The sequence below is a fragment of the Danio rerio genome, chromosome 9, assembly GCF_049306965.1.
Source record: "Danio rerio strain Tuebingen ecotype United States chromosome 9, GRCz12tu, whole genome shotgun sequence".
Lineage (NCBI taxonomy): Eukaryota > Metazoa > Chordata > Actinopteri > Cypriniformes > Danionidae > Danio > Danio rerio.
The window spans coordinates 13,400,001-13,422,541 of record NC_133184.1 but is presented as its reverse complement, the minus strand read 5'-3'; the positions used below and the strand labels follow the sequence as shown (position 1 = coordinate 13,422,541).

Below are 22,541 nucleotides of genomic sequence, written 5' to 3'. Positions count from 1 at the left end.
TGCCATAAGCACCTGTTGTTCTCGCATACATCCACCAGAGGCCGCTGTCAACTGATTGTTTACTGACCGAATGACTGACTGACCAATCGACTGACCCACCCTCCCCATACCTAAACTAAACCAACCGTTTTCAAAAGAACAGACTGACCCGCCCACCCATTTACCCTAACCCAACCGACAGTTTTAAAAAGCGATCCAGAAAAAGAAAAACTCTTGCTGCTTGATTTTTACCACATTTTCAGATATAACCACATTTGCACCCTGTTAAGTACTTGTTTATTTAATTAATTGGCTTTTGTTTTTGTCTTACCTGCTTTCTGGAACAGTTCTTCACCGGACTTGAACCCTGTTTTCGTGGTCAACTCCGCTTTGCATCTCAAATCCACTGACATACATGTCGAGCTACTGGACAGTCTGGTAACAGCTGGAAAGCTGTCCATACGGATGTAAGCGGTCAGCTTATAAGTGCGAAAAGGAACGACATCATACCCCTCTGTATTGTTAGTTTTAAAGATAAAATGCAGCCATATGTAGCGCTGGCTTCATAATTTGCGATCTTCAGCAATGTTTACATTTTCAGAATGATCTTATGTTGAGAATATGAAACCCTATCCTGGCCCACATCAGCCGGAAATGGAACAGTTAAGCGAAGAGAACTGTTCTGCCTGAAAAGTGACTACTAAACAGACACCCAGAACCCACCAAGATTTGCTACATTATAAGAACCTCTTGACATTTGTCTTTTATGGACAACTTTTATGGTGCACTTAAATAAGCTAATGACATTGTAAATATACAGTGTTCTAGAAACAGAATGGCTTTTTACATCTTGCAAAATCAGTAAAAAAAATGGAAAGTTTGGCTGCTAGTTGCAGGATTTATTAAAAAAAAGGAATTTCTCACCAGGGACCAGATTAACACCAATAACTGTGAGGAACCTGAAAGTGTTTTCTAATTATCTCATTTACATTTTTAACACTGTGCTTCAGAATATATGTAATTGATGAAATTGGCTTTAAAACTTTGTGGAGCTCGAAATGTAGGAAATAGGAGGCTGTTCTGTCATTTTGATCTCCACTATACAACATCAATCAACACAAATAGTTGTGATTCCCCACAGGAGAGGAGGTCACTGGGGTGCAAAGAAACCGGAGGGTAAAAACAACAACTTTACAGCCGGAAACTGGGGTGACACAGAGGTCAAGGAAGTCCAAAGGTGCTACGCCGGCTATCAACACAAAATCAACACATTTCACTGCCAGAGCATATTCACCAGAGTCTCTGTCTCCTGAAGGACAGACTGAAATCCAGACAGGATTACCAGCGGCTGCAGAGTGAGTTTCAGTCACATGTCATATTGTGCTCCTGTGTTTGTGTTTATGAAGTCTGTGCTGATGTGCAGTGTGATTGACACGCTTGTGTATTTGAATTCCAACAGGCAAATAACAAAACATTCCCCGAATATGTTCCCAGTATGCACACGTAACCCCTCTGTCCAAATAAATGATGCATGAGGGATTGCATTGTATAGCAAATGTATATTATTGTGATAAAACCAAGTCAAAAAAGTGAAATGGTATCAAATGATGGTGTTGTTGTAGTGTAGTCATTGAAAATGCTCATGCTTTTTATTAATACTTTAAATTTTATTTAAGTTTTAATTTTTAGATTTTCAGTTTAATCTTCGGCAGCTTTAGTGTTTTGCAAAAGAGTTAATTTTTGTCATTTATTTTAAATAGATTTTTTGAAAATACGACATTTATTTATTCATTCATTCATTTTCCTTTGGCATAGTCTCTATTTTCGAGCTTGCCACAGCAGAATGAACCGCCTACTATTCCGGCATATGTTTTACGCAGCAGATGCCCGATGCCCTTCCAGCTGCAACCCAGTACTGGGAAATACCCATACACACTCATTCACAAAGGCCAATTTAGTTTATTCAATTCACCTATAGCGCATGTCTTTGGACTGTGGGGGTAACCGGAGCACCTAGAGGAAACCCATGCCAACACGAGGAGAACATGCAAAATTCACACAGAAATGCCAACTGATACAGTTGGGACTCAAACCAGCTGTGAGGCAACAGTGCTCACCACTAAGCCACCGTGCCGCCCTACCTACATTTATTAGATTTATTAATTCATTTTTTTCTTTTTGGCTTACTCCCTTTAATTATCAGGGGTCACCACAGTGGAATGAACCACCAACTTATCCTGCACATGTTTTACGCAGCGGATGCCTTTCCAGGTGCAACCCATCAATGGGAAACACCCATACACTCTAACACATACACTACGCAAAATATGTAAAAAATACGGCTTATTCAACTCACCTATTGCGCATTTCTTGGGAATTGTGGGGGAAATTGGAGCTTCATTTTTCTTTAGTTAGATTTATTCTTAGTTATATATCATAAATAATTTATTCTATCAAGTTAAACTCATTATTTTAGTACTAGGTAACTACTGAATATGTGTTTTAGCTTTGTTTTAGTTTTGTTTTAAACAATTTCTTTACTAATATATTTTAATATTTTATACATGTGTATATTTAACATGTGTTTATAACAATGTTTAATTTAATGTTATTTTATTTTAAATAACAAAAATTATTTTACTTTTATGGATTTAAATGTGATTAAACAAAGAAAAAATATATATATACACACACACGCACACACACACACGCACACACACACACAACCATATATATATATATATATATATATATATATATATATATATATATATATATATATATAAATATATATATATATATATATATATATATATATATATATATATATATAAATTTTTGTTTATTAATTTTCCTTTCCAGCCGCAACCCATCACTGGGAAACACCCATACACTCTCATTTACACACATTTACTCTGGACAATTTAGCCTACCCAATTCACCTGTACCACATGTCTTTGGACTAGTGGGTGAAGACAGAGCACACGAAGGAATCCCATGCGAACACAGGGAGAACAAGCAAACTATATATATATATTTTAAAAATTTCCTCAGCAACTAGCTGAAATATGTAAGTTATATGTAAACAGTTTTACTTTTAGTTGACCCGGCAAAATGCTGAGCTAACCAGGACTTATTATTTATAATAACAGTTTAACCAAGATGATTAGAGGGTTTTTAATAATAAATACAGCCTAGTGCTCTCTGTAATTTCTGGACAATCAATCCCCCAAACGTCCTTTTAATTTCCCTGAGCTCCTCCCTCTCGCTTTCCGCCGCTTCATCACTTCCTACCTCCTCAATCATCATCCTGCTTGCGTTCCTGTTGTGTTTTGGTGTACACAAAACAGGCTGCGGCTTCAGGTCAGAGGTCAACTAGAGGTCACTCAGCCTGGCTCCGAGGTTTTTGGGACTCATTAATATCCTGTCTAATCACTGTTTGCATTCCTCTGTCGTCACTCCATCCATTCCGGTCTCTGGTGCTCTTTGATTGTGGCTCAGGTTTCAGGGTGAAACTCTTCTCAGGCTCTGCGAGCAGAAATAAAGCAGAGAATGGAGATTAGAGTATCGCTTCACATCTGAGCTCTTATCACTCCGTCTGGCCTATATCTTTACTTCCGACACTCTTCTCCACTTCATTCTCATTAAAGACATCACGACATTGATATTTTACAGTTATTTTAATGTTCCTTAAAGGGATATTTCACCACATTTACTCACCCTTTTGAGTAAAGTTACTCACACTTGTTTAAAAACCATTTGACTTTCTTCTGTTAAACACAACAGATGATATTTTGAAGAATTTGGAGAATGGAGATTGAGTTCCATAGTATTTGTTTTCCTACCATTTGAAAAGGGTACTCAAAAGTGATATGATATGGTTCACTTTTTATTACCTTTTGAAAGTGGAAATGGACATAAAAGTATACCGGATCATACTGTGCCATACCGTACCACTCTGTGGAAAAGGGCTATCAGTGGAAACGAGGCATAAATGCTGTGATGGTGTGCTGGGTTCTAAGACTCGCACTAAGGGCTGGCTCTGTACATCTGGGGGCCCAGAGCAAAATCATTTTGGAGCCCTACCTTGCTGTGAGTAGTGAAGTACTGCCATTGCAAACCAGCAAATGTAGACAATCTAACTTTTAATCTGATTTCCCACAATGCTTATATTACTTATTAAAAACAATTATTGAATTAGAAGCTTAAAGATTTGCCACATTTCTTCTACTTAACTGTATTTCCTACTTTGCTTCCTTCTAGAGTGATTAAAACATATTTTGTTCATTTACAGTAGCAAACAGATTAAAGATTCAACAGCAAAAAATGTATTTATTTTTTACTCAAACAACAAAAAATGTAACATCAGTGAAAAATTAATAGCAAGAAGTGAATATACAAATATCCATTCTAAGTATACCTTTCGTAACTAACAAAAGACTTGCATAAAACAACAAATATTGCCAGCATATAAAATGTAAATGATGCAATAAATAAATTCAATAAGCAAAAAGTGAATGACAAAAAGGGAAGCAACAAATACTGGGTTAAATTTAATACCCAAACACAAACTTTGTTGCTTAGCTTTCCAATAATAAACTAATCAGCGAACTGTTTAATAAACATCAGCAAACAGCCTCCTCCTGCCTCTCACACAGGATGAGAAGCACTGCCACGGCACACCACATCTTTACTTTTTTTTTTCTATTTGCCACGGACAGACACCAAACGGAAAACAATGTTAAGAACTTGGCAAAAGACATGGCATGACATGGTGCACTTCTCATCTGAGATTATGATAATTATGACATTATTAACTTATTTATTCAATGCACAATATCTAATACTCCAAAACGATATGTGACATCAGTAGACCATCTCTTTTTTCCTGATTCTGAGATCCTCCTGAAACGAGCTCTTTAAACCAGACGTCCAAAGCGAAAGTTTTCACTCTTTAATGTGTCTTGTGTGTCAATAGATTCAGTTGCATGTGAGAATGTACACATCATTCACTGTAGAGCAGCAGTGATTATAATCACTTCAAGTTACTGAATATGAGTGGGCGGAGCCTGTGCTCTGAAGGCAGTCTTTACATACCACTGTGATGTCACACACCACCCCACTTGCAAACGAGACATCTTCATAGTCTGAATAAATAAATGCATTGTGCATAACAATTAGGGCAATTGAAGTATTGAAACTTGCAGGATGTTTAATAAAAAAAAGACCTCTTAAAATTAAAAAGATCAAGACAACTTTAATTATTCATATCATGATCCCTTTAATATCACATATACTCTGTTGTTACTTTTTGACAGAAAGGAACAATCAAAAAGTTCACGTGGTAGAGATGATACAGAAGACAAGCTGCTGGAGAGAGTGAAGAAAAATAAGACGACTAACAAGCAAACAGGCAAATCAAAGGGGAAAACTGTTCAAATTCAGGAAGATGCTGAGACCCAAAATACAAGTGTCCCTGATGTTCCCTCTTCTACCTCAAAGAAAGTAAGATATATGCTATAAGTCCATATGCTATTTGTGAAGTTGGTGAAAAAAATGATTTACTGTTTAACCTCTTGAACTTTTGCTCAAACTATTAACAAAAAAACTGAAGATGCTTGACTTTGTTTTTGGATAAGAAGAGAAGTACTTTCAGAGTTTTTCTGTTTTCTTATATCCATTTCCTGAATCTCAACAAGTGTTTTCCTGACTGAATTTGGCCTTTGTTCTACCTTATATGTTTAGACATATAAAAACAGAAGGACACGTTGGACAATTTTCTTTTCCAATCACTCAATTGTACTAAAAATGTAAAAATTAGGAATATACTTTGCACATGAGTTAATTGTGTACTTTTACATCATCGTTAATGATGTATTTTACTTTTTAGCACATATGATATAAAACAATGTTTTTCAGCAAATGATTTAAAGGTTAAATGTAAAATTCATTTACATCCTTTTTATTTACCACTTTATATGTTTTCTCATATTTAGCATGCCTTATATTTGCAATAATATGCTCTCAATCTACAGAAGAAAATGAAAACAGAAAAAGTGAAAATTGAAGAGACTGAAGAAGAAAAAGTGGACCATAGTAAGACCAAGAACTCCTTATTGAAAGCTAAAAAGAAGAAAAAGGGTCAGCCGGCATTTGTTGTAGGTGAGTTTGTGTTAGCTGTCCTTTCAAGGACCAGATTTTAAAAATCAATCATATTCTTTTAACATTTTATACTGTACAGCATGATTTTTTTTTATTTTGGCTACCAAAGGTACCCAACAAACACACAACGTTGACTCAAAGTAGCGACCCTCCTACAACATTGTAGCAGCCTTGTAAAAAGGTTGAGAATCTACGTTGTTGCTAAAGGTTGTCACAACGGTGTTATAGTGTTGCTATTTAAACGGTTGTTGCTTTAGGTTGTGCTTAGACGGCATAGACGACCACTGTATGACATTTACTCGTCATTAATGAATCAGTTTAAATTTCAACCGACCGTTCCGCATCTCATTCAACAACGACTGTTCCAAACATGCAGGGGAACAGGGGATGCTGAACTAACACCCTTTGAGGAGAGAGTTGCCTCAATTGTGGGCGACACTTTACTGTCTGGAGTAGTATCCGTGTCTGTGGGAGACAAAGATGTATTAGAGGAACACTTTGTTGGGCCGGTATAGCAGCACCCTTCTGCTCTTATCAAGGCAGCGCCACCGGCATTTCAACTGCCCAATTGCCCGCTCTACAACTGACTGAGTGCGAGAATGGGCATCATTGTATCTGCGCTCTGGGTCAGTTTGTGGGTTGTTGAGGGGGGGGTAACAGCCACATCTTTAATGGATAACCGCAGTCTCCTTATATGCAGTTAAATAATTACACTCAGTAAAATAAAATTAAAATAAAATCTTAGCTGGAATAATATCTTTAAATACTTCACTCACCAAGAAGACACTCACCTTGGGTGCACCCTGCCACCTTGGAGCCTCCTTGCTGTCTCTCTTTCCAAATTTGCACCCAACTCAGCACAGAGCTCCAAGAGGATAGCTCTTGGAAATCTGAAACGGCTAATAAGCCAGTCATCATCATGAGCCAGAAGATCACTGTGAAAAAAATGTAGTATTTAAATATACAATTAACCCATTTTATCAATTATAAATTAATAGCAATGTTTTTCACATGTGTTGGTACGATACTTTGTAGTGTGCAATTTAAGATACACTCAAAAAAAAAAACCTGTTGAATGAACATGATTTAATCGTGGCAGCCTTTATGCATCTAATCCAATCAAGTAAACCTGAACTGCTTTGAACATGTTGTATGAACACAAAGCACATTTGTAGATAAAACATGGTTTCAATATGTCAGTCTAACTTCTTTGCAACTAATTGACTCAAAATGTTTGTATTGTGTTATTCTAATTAAAATGATTCTAATTTACTCAGTGTAGCACTAAAGCTTTACTTTAACAAAATTATGTCTTGTTAAATCAGCTAGTAAATTTCTTGTTCAATATTGTTGTTTAAATTACATTTTTTAAATGACAATACTATGAAGCAAGATTTAAAATTAAGTAATTCAACACAAAAAAGATAGAAAACATTCCCAAACTGTGCCGAAAACACGCCGTGATACTTCTTCTTGTTGTTTTCGTATGGTGACATCCAAATGCACTACCGCCACCTACTGATATGCGCGAAGTGACTCTCCAGAGTGAGAGTTGTCGATTTGAAGCGTCTCAGTCTCATTGAATAAACATGTTCTGATCAAATTCATTTGATTATTTCTTGATTCAGTTTCAAATAACATGAATTAGCCATTTAACATACATAAACTTGATTTGTTCTTTTCAATCTGACAAATTTTTATTTTGTAAATCTAATACATGCCTAGTTGATTTTTTTGAGTGTAGTAGCACACACAAGAAATACACCTACACCAGACATAAAGTTCTCACGTTAATTTTATTGTTAGTAAATCCAAACTTGAGTGTGAAAAAAAAACTTTGCATATGCAGCACTGAACCTTGAGGCCTCTGGTCTTCGGCTGCGCTCCACTGGTGTGCCGTATTCTCCATCCAGAGCTTCGATGTTCAGTGTTAATTATTTAATGTAATATAAACCTTATTTTTTACTGTTTGCTTATAATTAGATGTTTACTTTATGTAATAAATATTGTAAAATATATAATAATAAAGTTTGATTATATTCATTTGTGTGACATTTTTACACTTATAAGTTTGCATATGCAGTTGTTAAATTAAAAAGGAAAAATGAATAAACAATATTTTAAATTATTACTGCTTCTCCTGTATTCTAGGCAGAATTGGTAAACTGCCAGGAAAAACATTAATACATGTAGTAACGCCCCATTTACACGGGGCGTCAGCATCAACGCTTCCCATTCACTTTGAATGGGTGACGTCAAGCGTTGCCGAACTGCATTGTGGATCCGTCAGCGCCACTTAAGAGGCGTTGCTCGCTGCAGAAGTTGGGACTAGCTCAACTTTTCATGCGCCGATGGAAGCGTCAGCCAATCAGATCGCTGTATGCAAATACACCAGCTAGACAGTGGCCTATTGCTGACTGAATTTCATTTGTTGACGCTTCTATGACGTTCGCCTCAGCCCCAACTTCAGACACGCCTTCAGTCAAGCGTTGACACTGAAGCCCCGTGTGAATGGGGTGTAAGAACGTCGTCTCACGGTTGATGAATGTCACACGACACCGTTGCTACAGCCTTTTCACGTTTTACATTTCTACATTGTAATAATGTAACGAGCACTAAAGAGGAGATGTTGCCTTTGAGAAAATACAACGTTGAACAGACATCGCTACAACAGATGTGTTTGTTGGGTTTTGCCTTTTCAGGACGTTTTGAAGGCCTGAAATCACTGAGACAATGATGTTTAATTAGCATTTTTACACACATTTTGTAAACATTGTGTAATAATACTTCACCAAGTTTCAATTTTTACTGTATTAAATTTTACTATATTATTATAATTGCATTGGTAAGCAGAAGTTACCAAGAAGATATATATTTTTTAAATGTTTCAAAACATTGAAAGCACAAACATTAACCTTTTTAACTGCCTCTTCTACCAAATGACCATAACTGGCATGTCAACCAACCATTTGCTAGAGGCTGACATTTTATAAATTATGGGATGTGTTGGGGAAAAAAGTGTATTGAGTGTGTTAATTTGTGACATTAGGAGTTAAGACATGCAATCAAACATTTTTTTTTTCCCTAGGTGGGGCAGTTAAAGGGTTTAAATTATTATGTTCTTCTATAATGTTCAATATATGAAAGGTGATTAGTGTTAGATAAAGTTTTAGATTCTTTTTCATTTGTAATGCTCCCTAAGAAGAAGCAAGCTATTCAATGCTATTTCACTGCATCTGTTTTAGGTAAACCTCAACCGCAGCAAGCTGAATGGATGACAAATGCAGAAGATGAGCCAGAGACGCAGATGAGCCATGAGAAAGCAGTGTCATCTAGCAACACAGAGGAAACCCAACTAGAAAACACACAAGATCACAGCTATATTGACTCTGGAGACGAATTGGATGCTTATACCGACTCCGAGAGCTCATACACACATGCAGACTCTTTCAGATCGGTTTACAGCATTAGGAGATCCCAGCACTCGCTCATTACAGCACGTTCGGATGTCAGCCTTCACGGACCCTCACAGACATCTATCAGGAGCAGCTCAACGGGAACAGCAGCTCACTGCGGCCCAGCACAACTCTCTCTTATCCACCTGCCTCCTCAGTCAGCAGGCTCAGCACTCCTTCCTGCCTTAGATTACAACAAATCTGAGCCAGACCCCACTAAATCTGATCGAGGCCACAGTGTGAGTATTTCTGATTCAACAGCTAATATATTAAGCTAATGGCACAAGTGTAAATACACCTGTATATAAATCAACAGTGCAACTGGGATGTAACGCATGTTGCCAGATTGAGGTAAAAAATGCTTCGAGATTTATTATATTTCAAATATTTAGTCAATATTTTGTAGTGGTATTATTTCTTCCACTATCACAGAAATCAACAGTGCAGCTAGGTTGTAAGGTTTGTTGACAGATTGCGGTAAAAATGCTCTGAGATTTATTATAACTAGCTCTATACCCTCATCAGGGTGCTCGAGGGTTCATGGGAGTATGCCCAACCAGTCCACACGTGTTTTATGGACTTGGAGAAGGCATTCGACCATGTCCCTTGTGGCATTCTGTGGAGGATGCTCGGGGAGTATGGGATCAGAGGCGCTGAACATGTTATTCGCAGACAATGTTGTTCTGTTGGCCTCATCGAACATGGTCCTTCAGCATGCACTGGGGCAGTTTGCTGCCAAGTGTGACGGGGCTGGGATGAGAATCAGCACCTCCAAGTCCGAGGCCATGGTGCTCCACCAGAAAAAGGTGGTTTGTCATTTCCAGGTTGGAGGAAAGTTCTTACCCCTGGTGGAGGAGTTCAAGTATCTCTGGGTTTTGTTCCTGAGTAAGGGAAGGATGGAACGTGAGATTGTCAGGTGGATTGGTGCAGCGGCAGCAGTAATGCAGTCGATGTAACGGTCCGTTGTGGTAAAGGAGCTGAGCTGAAAAACTAAGCTTTCGATTTACCGGTCAATCTATGTTCCTATTCTCACCTATGGTCATGAGGTTTAGGTCATGACTGAAAGAACAAGATCTCGGATACAAGCGGCCGAAATGAGTTTTTTTCAGGGCCTTCTCACACTATGCCATCCGTACCGTGCCCAGGCCCGTTTCCCGGATCGTTTGAGAAGTGTGAGTGCGCTGAATCGGGCTCAAGCACGGTTCACTTGGCTGGCCCTGGCCCGGTTGGAAGAGGTGTGCCTGAGCGCGGTTCACTTGGGCTTTAAGCCCGAAACTGAAAGCGAGTCGTGACTTTTAAGGGACTGTTTCATATGGATTTATTAATCATTCTTACTGTTTAATGAACGCAAACTGCCGTAGTTTATTAAAGACGCAAACCCCTCACTGCATGACAGCTGCGCACCTTCAGCAGACCTCCTCATTACTGCAGCACGAGAGCTTTATGATTATGAGCGCCAAAAGTGGCGGATCTGTTCGGCGAAATATCTGACTGCGTGTCACCGCATCTCTAAGGACTGTCTGGCGAAATATTTGACTGCATGTCACTGCATATCAAACGACTGAAACGATATAACTAGAGAAATGTCCACTGGGCTGCTGAGTGAGAGCGCTTCTCACTGAACAGCGCAGCAGCGATGAAGTAAGCGTGCCGAGGCCCGATTGTGGTGTGAGTGCGGCCCGTCGGGGGAGACAGGAGGGGGGATAAGCGTGCTTTGGCCCAGTTCGAGGCAACTGTACCTAGTGTGAGTACGGCCTCAAAGGGTGGCAGGGCGCACCCTTATGGACAGGGTGAGGAGCTCTGACACCTGGGAAGAGCTCAGAGTAGAGCCGCTGCTCCTTCACATCGAGAGAAGTCAGCTGATGTGGCTTGGGCATCCGTTTCGGACACCTAGGGAGGTGTTCCAGGCATGCCCCACCGGGAGGAGGCCTTGGGAAAGACCCAGAACACACTGGAGAGACTACGCTCTCGGCTGGCCTGAATGCCTCGGGATCCCCCGAAGGAGCTGGAGCAAGTGTCTGTGGAGAGGGAAGTTTCTCTCCTAAGACTGCTGTCCCCGCTACCCGGCTCCGGGAAAGCGGTAGAAAATGAATAAATAATGAATGATTGATTTATTATAATTCAGATATTTCCTCAACATTTTGTAAGGATATTATTTTTGTAAGGATATTATTATTTTGCCAGAAGTCAACAGTGCAACTGGGTTGTAACGTATGTTGCCAGATTGAGGTAAAAAAATGCTTCGAAATTTTTTATTCATTCATTCATTTATTTTCTTTTCGGCTTAATCCCTTTATTAATCAGGGGTCACCACTGCTGAATGAACCACCAACTTATCCAGCATATGTTTTACGCAGCGGATGCCCTTTCAGCTGCAACCCATCACTGGGAAATATCCATACACACTCATTCACACATACACTACGGACAATTTAGCCTACCCAATTCACCTGTACCACATGTCTTTGGAATTGTGGGGGAAACCAAGGCACTCGTAGGAAACTTACCAGACATGCAGACAAAATGCAAACTCCACACAGAAACGCCAACTGACCTAGCCTTGGCTTGAACCAGTGACTGTCTTGCTGTGAGGCAAACTTGCTACCCACTGTGCCACCGTGCAGCCCAAGATTTATTATATTCCAAATATTTAGTCAATATTGCGTGGGGTTATTATTTCTTCCACCTGCACAGAAATCAACAGTGCAACTGGGTTGTAATGTTTGTTGCCAGATTAAGGTAAAAATACTTTGAGATTTATACTATTTCGAATATTTCCTCAATATTTTGTGGGGTTATTTCTTCCACCAGCACAGAAATCAACAGTGCAACTGGGTTGTAACGTATGTTGCCAAATTGAGGTAAAATTTGCTTTGAGATTTATTATAAGTCAGGTATTTCCTCAATTGTATGTGAGGTCATTATTTCTGCCACTTGCACAGGAGTAAATAGTGCAACCAGGCTGTATGTTGCAAGATTGAGGTAAAAAAAAGGCTTCCAGATTTATTATATTTTGAGTATTGCGTCAATTGTGTGACTTCATATAGGATCTGGCAACTTGGGATCTGTCAAACGTGACGAAAAAGTGACTTTTCGTAACTAGATTAGGCCTTACAAATTACAGGAGTTTACTGGGAGAAATATTATAATAGGAGGGTGGCAGGTGATGGCTGTGAAATACGGGAGACTCTCAGAAAAAACAGGAGTGTCGGCAGATATGATATACACACACTTTCAATAAATCTGCCTATTAATTTTTTAGTAATTATTTCCAGTTGCATTGTTAGACCAGTAGATATCAACAAATGCCTGACTTTGAAAATCACTCAAGTCAACAAACAATTTTTTACATCTTTACAGCAGGGTTCCAGCCTGCGACTAAGGGCTATTTTATACTTCTGCGTCAAGCGCACGTGTATGCTATGACGCAGCCTACGCATGGAATCATAGCCCTCGCCATGGCCGTCGGCGATGCTGACATGCACCTCTCAAAAAATGTAACTACACGTTTCAACGACACATGACGCAAGCTCTGTGATTGGTCGGCTTGGTAGCACTGATGAGTGTGGGTGGGGGTGAGAGCCACGTGAGCCCAATGGAGCGAGTATTTCCAAGTGTGAAGTCCCGTGAAGGAGCTTCGGATGGAAACTGTTGTTTTGTGTTTACCTTATGATTAAAGTTGTTGTACGTCCGCCGGTTCCAGCCTCAAAAGCAAGTTTGAGCCACTTGCACATTTAAGGTAGCATTCAGAAAAAGCTAAACACCAGCAAAGAAACTCGACACAGAGAAATATCAAATCCTCACTGCCAGCTAGCATTTCAGAAGCTCTATTGCAGAGAAATAGAAACAGCACGCAAAAGAATAAATGCACGGCAACGTGCAAGCCATGTGCCGTCGGTCAAGCCGATCAATCGACATAGAAGTCTAAACCAGGCTTAAGGCTATTTACATGACAACAATGTAGCCAAAACTGAAAAGAGTAAATAGATTTTGATCTATAACTATTTCTACAGTACATAACAGAAATAAATCAACAGTAAAAGATGTATTCAAAAGACTTAGACCTTTCCAATGATATATGGTTTGTCATAATTCGATTAGGATTTAATAAGCAATAAAGTGAATTAGTGAACTTCAGGATCCTGCTATCGGGACGGTGACATTTAAGGGGTCAAAAAATGATGAGAAAGAATACAGATTGATGGCTTCAACAGAGGCAAATAACATTGATGAACAACCTCATATAGACAAAGTTAATAGGACTTTCACTTTTAAAACCTAAATGTTCCTAAAGAGTTGTGTAAGCAGTATCAGATTTCCAGCAGCGCAGGGCATCTCAGGTCTATTGACATCAGCGCAATCCTTTGTATGCAAAATTGTGGTCCACTTTATATTAAGTGGCCATAACTAGTAGGTACTGACATCCAAAAATAAGTACAATGTACTTATTGTGTTCATATTTGTATTGCACAACACTTGTGGTGCCGTTGCAGTGGGAGTCAGGTTAGGGACAGATAAGGTTGTTTGGGTAGATGAAAGAGTGGGTTAAGTTGTAAGGGATGGCAGATGGGTCAACAGAGCATTTAGAATTACAGACGTAATTACATGCATATATATATATATATATATATATCACTGATAGCTTAAAGTTACTACTGGCTTATTGCCTGCCTAATATTAAGATAATATTTATTAGCACACAATATGATCTCATTTTACATCACTAATCCTACCCAATGCCTAAACCAAGCTACCTTACTAACTTATAATAATCGGAGTTTATTGAGTTAAAAGTCCTAGTAAATGGTTTGTTAATAACGTGAATTGTACGTTAAAATAAAATGTAACCCAATTACCTGTCATGTTACAGTTATATTTATAACCATACATGCTAAAATATGTTACCATTAGATTAAAAGCAGTGAGGCTCCAAATGACCCAGCAGACAAAAAAGCAGCGCTGACAGAAAGGGCAGAGCGCCGTCGTCTGGAGGTGGAGAAGAAACGGCGAGAGAAAGAGGAGGAAAAGAAGAGACAGCTAGAAAAAGAGGCAACAGAAGAAAGAATGAGGCTTGAACTGGAAGAAGAACAGAGGAAGAGATCTGAGGAAGCAAGGTACAATGTGGCGCTGCTTTTTGGAAACAAATACTGTAACGAACCACTATCCTGCAGACACTGGCAAGAAACTATCGCCATCGTATATGCAGGTTACAGAGGATTAGAGAAGATGAAGAGAGACAAAGAAGACTTGCAGAGGAGATGGAGAGACAGAGGAGAGAGCAGGCAGAGAAGGACAGAGAGAGAAGACGACAGGAGGAAAAGAGAAGGCTGCTGGAACGACTCCAGAGAGAAAGACAACAAGAGGAGAAACGGCAGGCTGGTAAATATCTGTGCGCATACATAATTTCTGATTGGTCTGAGCCTTAAACTGTCATTTGATGAATTTTTAAATGATTTTAACTGGAAAATGTAGCTATAGATTTGTTCTAGGAAGCAATTGTGATCTAAGTTTGTTTAAAGGGCACCTATGGTGAAAAATCTACTTTTTAAGCTGTTTGGACAGACATGTGTGTAGGTATAGTGTAAAGACCGTCATATTGGGGTGATATAAACACACCCAGTCCTTTTTTTTCAATTTAGCAGCATAAAAACGGTGGACCAATTGAAGCTGTTTATGGACTGACACCAACTTAACATAGGAGTGCGGTACCCCCGCCCACCGAATTGATTGACAGCTGCATATTAACATGTCCTGGTAGTCACTTGCATAATCATATAAACAAGACAGGACATGCACAAAGCAACAGGGAATAAAAGCTCTGACCAGTTTGCTAAGATCATTAATAATCATCTAATGTGATCAAGAAGCGTGTGTTTTAAAATATTTTAAAACAGTGCATGTGTGTAAGGAATTACAGCGATTTACTTCAGCTTTACCTCATCAGCACAGCCGCGTGTCAGAACAATCATAAAAAAACGCTTCAATCCTGGTTTGTGGACGTTAAATCAGGTTTATGTTGTACACTGACATAAGATATCCATACAGCAGTGGAGATTAACTGCTGTGTGTCTGCGCTGTGTATGTGTGTGTATCTGTGTGTGTGCACGTGAACTTTGTTTCGACATTGTGTGTGACTCATCGTTGCAACTCAACACAACAAATGCATCAGATACTCATTGGTAAAGTTCTTACTGTAGTATTTCTCACAAACGCTACTTGAGATCTGCTTCCTTTAAGTCTGTCTGTTGTGTGACGCAGCCGAGGGAGGAGATTAAGGCACACAGTATGTGGAAACGGTGGGCGGGGAGGACTAGCCTTAAAGGTGCAGTACAACAAAACCGCCACCTGGTGCAAAAATGTAGAAAATAGAAACTTATAAAAAGGTATAATAAAAAAAATCTGATGAGTGTTTTGAGCTGAAACTTAACAGAAACATTCTGGAGACACAAAAGAATCTGAAAAAGGGGTAACGTAGGTGCCCTTAAATGTTAAACTAAAGAACAAAACACAGTATCAAACACATTTGCTCACACAGTTATTAAAAAGCAGCAAACTAACATTAACTTTTTGACAGCGGACTGTGCAAAAATGTGACTTTAAAGTAAAAAGAAGCCCAGGTTTAGAAGTAAACATGTTTAGAACTTTTTCAAATGGAATCTAAAAATGAAGAATATTTAAAAGCTTAAATACAATTTTAAAACACAAGACAAAGTAAAAATAATGTTTTCTGTTTTTAGAAAACTGTAAAAAAAAAAAAAAAAAAAAAAGTAAGTAAGTAAATTTGCTGTAAAAAGGGGCAGCTGTGGTTGCCAAAAATTTACCATTAAAAATATGTTAGAATCTATAAAAATAAATTCATGGTCAACTATCGTATTTCATTCATTTCTCTTATTATACACTAGTGTGTTAAAGTACAAACATCTACACATGACAATAGCCCCTTTCACACATACAGACCTTTCCGGAAAATTACCAGCAATTTTCCGGAAAGGTCTGTATGTGTGAACAGGCCCTTTTTGAAAATACCAGTAAATTCGTTCCAATTTTCCGGAAAGAGAAGTTGTAAGATTAATAATTGTTGTAATATTCTAAAATGCTGCAGTGTGTGAACGCAGAAGGAAGACTGCCGGAAAGAGTGCGTTCACGCTTAGAACGCACTGACATGAGACATGTACTCCAGCCAATCAGAAAACTCAGACACATTTACATCCGTGCTGTTTTTGAAAATAAATGCCTTTGAATATTATTCCAGACCTATTTAGCTGCTAGATGTTAGTCAGATAACGTTTCTATGTTCCTTCTTAATGCCAACTGTGTAAAAAATTATTGATGATAAGCCACTGTTTGTTCACCTTCAAGCTCTGCTTCAGTTGCTTGACGCGTGTGTACGTGAAGTGAAAGAGTGCTCTGGTAAACGCCAGCCATTGGCGCCAGCACACACATATCGACATACGAAAGTGTTTCTCCATGTGTTTTCATCAAAGTTGTTCACAATGCTTATCCATCCGCAGAATTTGTAATGTAGTCAAATGTGTAAACATTTAGATGTGGTTTGTGCTTCAGTCTTTGGAGATCTCTGGGACAAAGCAGCTGCATGAATGCTAAAGCTTTAAATAAAAGTGAAACCCTCAACAAAAGCCCGACCCCTTCTATGTTGACAAATAAAACACCTTTTTTCAGGAGCAGAGAAACACAAACATATAGAAGTGCTCTGTGTAGTCGCTCAGTTTCATTCACACAACTATTAAACACCATCATGATAACATTAAATTAAAATATTGTGAAATATTATATGAAACAAACATTATATATCAGCATTAGATGTAATGTAAAACTCTAATGTACATCACTGATGAGGAAGAAAAATCTAAAAAGAACCATAATAATGTTAACAAAAAGGCTGAAGTGAAGTGTCATGCAAGGAATTATGGCAAAGTCTATTTATGATTATTAACCGAATATATAAGGGAGACAATCTATAAGCTTGGGCATTTTTGCTGTAGTCTTTTTTATTTATTTTTTATTTTTTTTTTACTATTGAAGTTATGGTAATTTTTTTTTACCTGCCTTCACAGGTTACCCTGTGCCCTGACATGCTAATTGCTTGCCTGGTATGTTAAATAAAGTATTTGACTAGCTTTTTGAAGATCTTTTCAAAAAATATAAAAGAAAAGACTTATAAACCATGTAAATGCACCCTATAAAACTAACAACTCAAGACTATGTGAGCACTATGTTAGCACTTATGTCTGATTATCTATGCATCTAACTATGCACTGAATATCTTAGTTAGCACTATGTTAGCACTTAGCAAATCACAGTTAGCATTTAGCAATTTACTACTAGCAGAAGTAGCATCTTGAAAGTCCTGTTTATCAAAAGACCCATGTGTATGATTGCTTAGTGTAAACCATAAATACACAGCAAACTGAATTAATAATCATTGCTGAATTGATTTAATCAACTATGTTTAGTTACAATCTGCATATTAATCAACATATTAGTCATACATTTTTCCTGGTATTATTCGATTCCCCAGCTTTTCACAATTTTATTACGCTAAAAATGACTGAAATTGAGGTGGTAACTCCCAGAAATTCACGAAAAATTTGCGATTTAAAAAAATTATACATAAATATTTTTAAAAATCCCACGATCTTACTTTATCTTTCAGATTTCACTCCCTTGAGCATCTGACATCATGTACCTCATTCATTCTATGCTCAGGACATGCATTGCATCCACTACCGTAATCCACGGATTGCTGTAAAACTCGGCAGGGAAGCGTTTTCTCTCGTCCACAGTGAGGAAAGCGTTAAACGTAATCATTTATCGATTTGACGCACATCATAATATCAGCCATACATTCATTCATTCATTTTCTTTTCGATTTAATCCCTTTATTAATTCGGGGTCGCCACAGCAGAATGAACCACCAACTTATCCAGCATGTTTTTACGCAGTGGATGCCCTTTCAGCCGCAACCCATCTCTGGGAAAACATCCACACACACTCATTCACACTCATACAATATTGACAATTTAGCCTACCCAATTCACCTGTACTGCATGTCTTTGGACTGTGGGGGAAACCGGAGCACTTGGAGGAAACCCACGCGAATGAAGGGAGAACATGCAAACTCCACAAAATAACGCCAACTGACCAGCGACCTTCTCGCTGTGAGGCGACAGCACTACCTACTGCACCACTGCCTCGCCACCAGCCACACGTGTATTGCATAACTTATGTCCTTCAATTCGGTCATGTCCAGAGGCCGTCATCCTTGAACCAATCTACATCATTGTAAGCTGCTTGCTGTTCTGTCTGTTCCATTGCTCCATTGGTTAGATGTTTGCTCCCACTTTTTTGCAGTCTGAAGTGCATCAAATGCACAAAACGCCCAATTCATGCCATGTCATTCATGTGATTTGTGCCACAGGATGTCTAATTGCACCTTTGCATTGACTTCACATGTAAATCACTCGCACTTCATCCGTGTCTGCTTACTGCACATACTGCAAAACATTTACACCCCACTTCCATGTACTGTAATGATTGTGAGGGTGCAGGTGAGACATAAATTTTCGTAAGACACTTGAATACAACTCGTGCCCTGCAACGTCTATAAGTCATGTAAAACAATTAGTTACAAACTGAAATAAATATAATTTCATTATAAAGTTTGGAATTGGATGTTTTATAAGATTTTTTACATTATTTGCAATTATTTTGCCTTTATTTTGAATTATGTATGCAGTTAACCAAGTTTTTGGCTTGTTTGACTGTCTTCATAAGTTCACATTTGGCTCAATATGGAATGTCTGAAACATTTGCAGTAATGGTCTTGATTTCACCTTACATAACAGTGATACTCACCACAGTACTAAGGCCTTGTCACATAAATGACAAGCTCGGTGTAGACTTTTGGTCCTGTGTCCTTCACTTGCATGTCTACAAAGTCCATACGAGTCCCTTTGATAACTTTATGATGTAAGATGATGCTCACAAGAGCTTTATAACCCCTTTACGTCCTTCATTCCAAACCCACAGACTACAACCAACTGTCTTTGGTGGAGAGCCATACAGATCATTATACATAGAAGTTTATGATCGAGTGAACGAACGAATGAAACACTGTCCTCGTTTTTTAGTTGAACTGGAACGCCAGCGTCTGGAGGAGGAAGCTCGGAGGGAGGAGGAGTGCAGGAAGCTGTCAGAGATGGAGGAGACGGAGAGGATGGAGTACCTGCGCAGACAGCAGGAGGAGGAGGAGGAGAAGAGGAGAGCTGCTGAGGAGAGGAGGAGGAGGGAGGAGGAAGCAGCGGCCAGCGCAGAACTGGAGGCCAGACTGCAGGCTCAGCTGTTTGCCAGGTGTGTCACTGCTTCAATGCTGCCTCTTAATGAAGGATCATCTATTTTTCTGATTTTCTTTTAATTCTGTTTTGCTTTATAAACATTTTGACTTCCATAAAAAGTAAAACAGAAAAACGGCAATCTATTTTAATAGTCATAAAACCATAAAAGTCATAAAAACCAGCCTGATCTTACGAGGAAACTTAACTATTTTAGATTTTGTCAGTTTAATTCGTACAAATCCGTTTAAGTTTAGTCATATGACAATGTACAAATTTTAAAAGGAGGTGTGGCACCAGAGCTCACCCCTAAACTCAACTGCCATTGGGGGATAAGCAAATCGTTCTAAATTGTATGAATGAGATCGTACAATTTCATACAAATTAGCCACTTAATGCAAAAGCTACGAATTGCTGTAAGATAGCGTTGCATAAAACGTATACAAGAGCTCTGTCATAGTGGATTTCTTTTTTTCTGACTGGATACAGATTAGAGGGAAAATCTGCTCTTTAAAAAAAAATCAAAAAGTTTTGCTATATTTTGCTAAAAGTTTAAATACATTTAAAACTAAAGAGTAAATTTAAAAGTAAAAACGTATATCCAATTAACTAAAGTCATGAAACCAGCATGATCTCACGAGAAAACTTAACTATTTTAAGGTTTGTCATTTTAGTGGCTAATTCGAACTAATTCATATGAGTTCAGTTGTATGAACATGTACGAAATTTAAAAGGAGGCATGGCACCAGATCCACCCCTAAACCCAACCGAAATTGGGGATGAGCAAATTGTACAAAATTGTACTAATGAATTGTATGAATTCATATAAATTAGCCACTAAATCAAAAAGTTACGAATTGAATTGCCATGAGACATCGTTGGATAAAACGTATACAACAAGAGCTCCATCACTAAAAAGGATGTTTTTTCTGACTCGATACAGATTGTAGGGATTTTTTTTTTTTTTTTTCAGTTTTGCTGTCATAAGTAAAATGTAATAATTTTCTGTCTCTTGTTTTTCTGTTTTCCATCTTTTGGAACTCGATTTTAATAGTCAAAATTAATTTTTGTAGTCAAAAAACATATCCAATTAACTAAAGTCATAAAACCAGCCTGATCTCACGAGGAAACTTAACTATTTTACGTTTTGTCAGATTAGTGGCTAATTTGTATGAAATCATATAAAGTTAGTTGTATAAAAATGTTCAAATTTTAAAAGGTGGCATAGCACCAAACCCTGCCCCTAAACTCAACCCACATTAGGGAATGAGCAAATCGTACTAAACTGTACAAATGAATCTTACAAATTCATCCGAATTAGCCACTAAATCAAAACGTTATGAATTGCTGTGAGATAGCATTGCATAAAACGTATACAACAAGAGCTCCATCATAATGAAGGATCTTTTTTATTATTATTATTAAATACAGAATGTAGGGAAAATCTGATTTTTTTATAGTTTTGTTTTCATTTTCTGACTTCTGTTTTTCAGTTTTAATTTTTTTTGGACTCTGTTTTAATAGTCAAAATTAATTTAAATAATAAATAAACGTACACAATTTAACCACTCTTTTTTTAGAGATTAACAAATTTTTAATTAAATCTAAATTAATTTACATTGCTTTGGAACTCTGTTTTAATAATCAAAGTTAATTGTAGCAGTCAAAAAGCATACCCTGTTAACTAAAGTCATAAAACCAGCCAGATCTCACAACTATATTACGTTTTGTCAGTTTAGTGGCTGATTTGTACGAGTTCAGTCATATAAAAATGTACAAATTATAAAAGGAGGCATGGCACCTAACCCCACCCCTAAACTCAACCGTCATTGGCAGATGAGCAAATCATACTAAATTGTATGAATGAAATCATACAAATTTATACGAATTAGCCACTAAATCAGTTACAAACTGTCATGAGATAGCATTGGATGAAACCTATACAATAAGAACTTTTTCTTTCTTTTTTAAAAATTCAGTTTTTTATGAAATGTAAATATTTTCTAACTTCGTTTTTCAGTTTACATTTTTTAAAACTATTTTAATAGTCCAAATTAATTGTAGCAGTCAAAAAGCATAAAAGTTAACTAAAGTCATAAAACCAGCCTGACCTCACAAGGAAACATAATTATTAAATTTTTTGCTAGTTTAGTGGCTAATTTGTACGAATTCGTGCAAGTTCAGTCGTTTGAAAATGTACACATTTTAAAAGGAAGTGTGGCACCCAACCCTACCCGTAACCCAACTGCCATTGGGGGATAAACAAATTGTACTAAATTGTACCAATGTGATCGCACACCGCAATTCATTAGCTACTAAATCAAAAAGTAATGAATTGCCGTGAGATAGCATTGCATAAAAGGTATACAACAAGAGCTCCGTCACTATGAAGGATCTGTTTTTCTGATTGGATACAGTTGGAAAAACCAGCTTTTTTTTTTTTTATTGTTTTGTTTTCATGAAAATATTTTCTGACTTTCATTTTTCTGTTTTACATCTTTTGAAACTCTATTTTAATAGTCAACATTTACTTTAGTAGTCAAAAAGCATATCCAGTTTACATAAAACCAGCCTGATCTCATTTCTGAGGAAA

At 37.8% G+C, this 22,541-nt stretch overlaps 1 protein-coding gene across 4 annotated transcripts in view; it reads left to right on the top strand.

The window, feature by feature from the left end:
- Positions 1 to 22,541, top strand: part of zmp:0000000979 — a 90,322-nt gene that overhangs the window by 67,228 nt on the left and 553 nt on the right. For all 4 annotated transcript variants that reach the window (XM_068223562.2, XM_068223561.2, XM_021478851.3 and 1 more), the window contains 7 exons: positions 1,121 to 1,334; positions 5,298 to 5,484; positions 6,015 to 6,141; positions 9,387 to 9,835; positions 14,508 to 14,710; positions 14,803 to 14,975; positions 19,748 to 19,967. In XM_068223562.2, the coding sequence (XP_068079663.1) occupies positions 1,121 to 1,334; positions 5,298 to 5,484; positions 6,015 to 6,141; positions 9,387 to 9,835; positions 14,508 to 14,710; positions 14,803 to 14,975; positions 19,748 to 19,967 (1,573 nt within the window). The remainder of the gene's footprint in view (positions 1 to 1,120; positions 1,335 to 5,297; positions 5,485 to 6,014; positions 6,142 to 9,386; positions 9,836 to 14,507; positions 14,711 to 14,802; positions 14,976 to 19,747; positions 19,968 to 22,541) is intronic.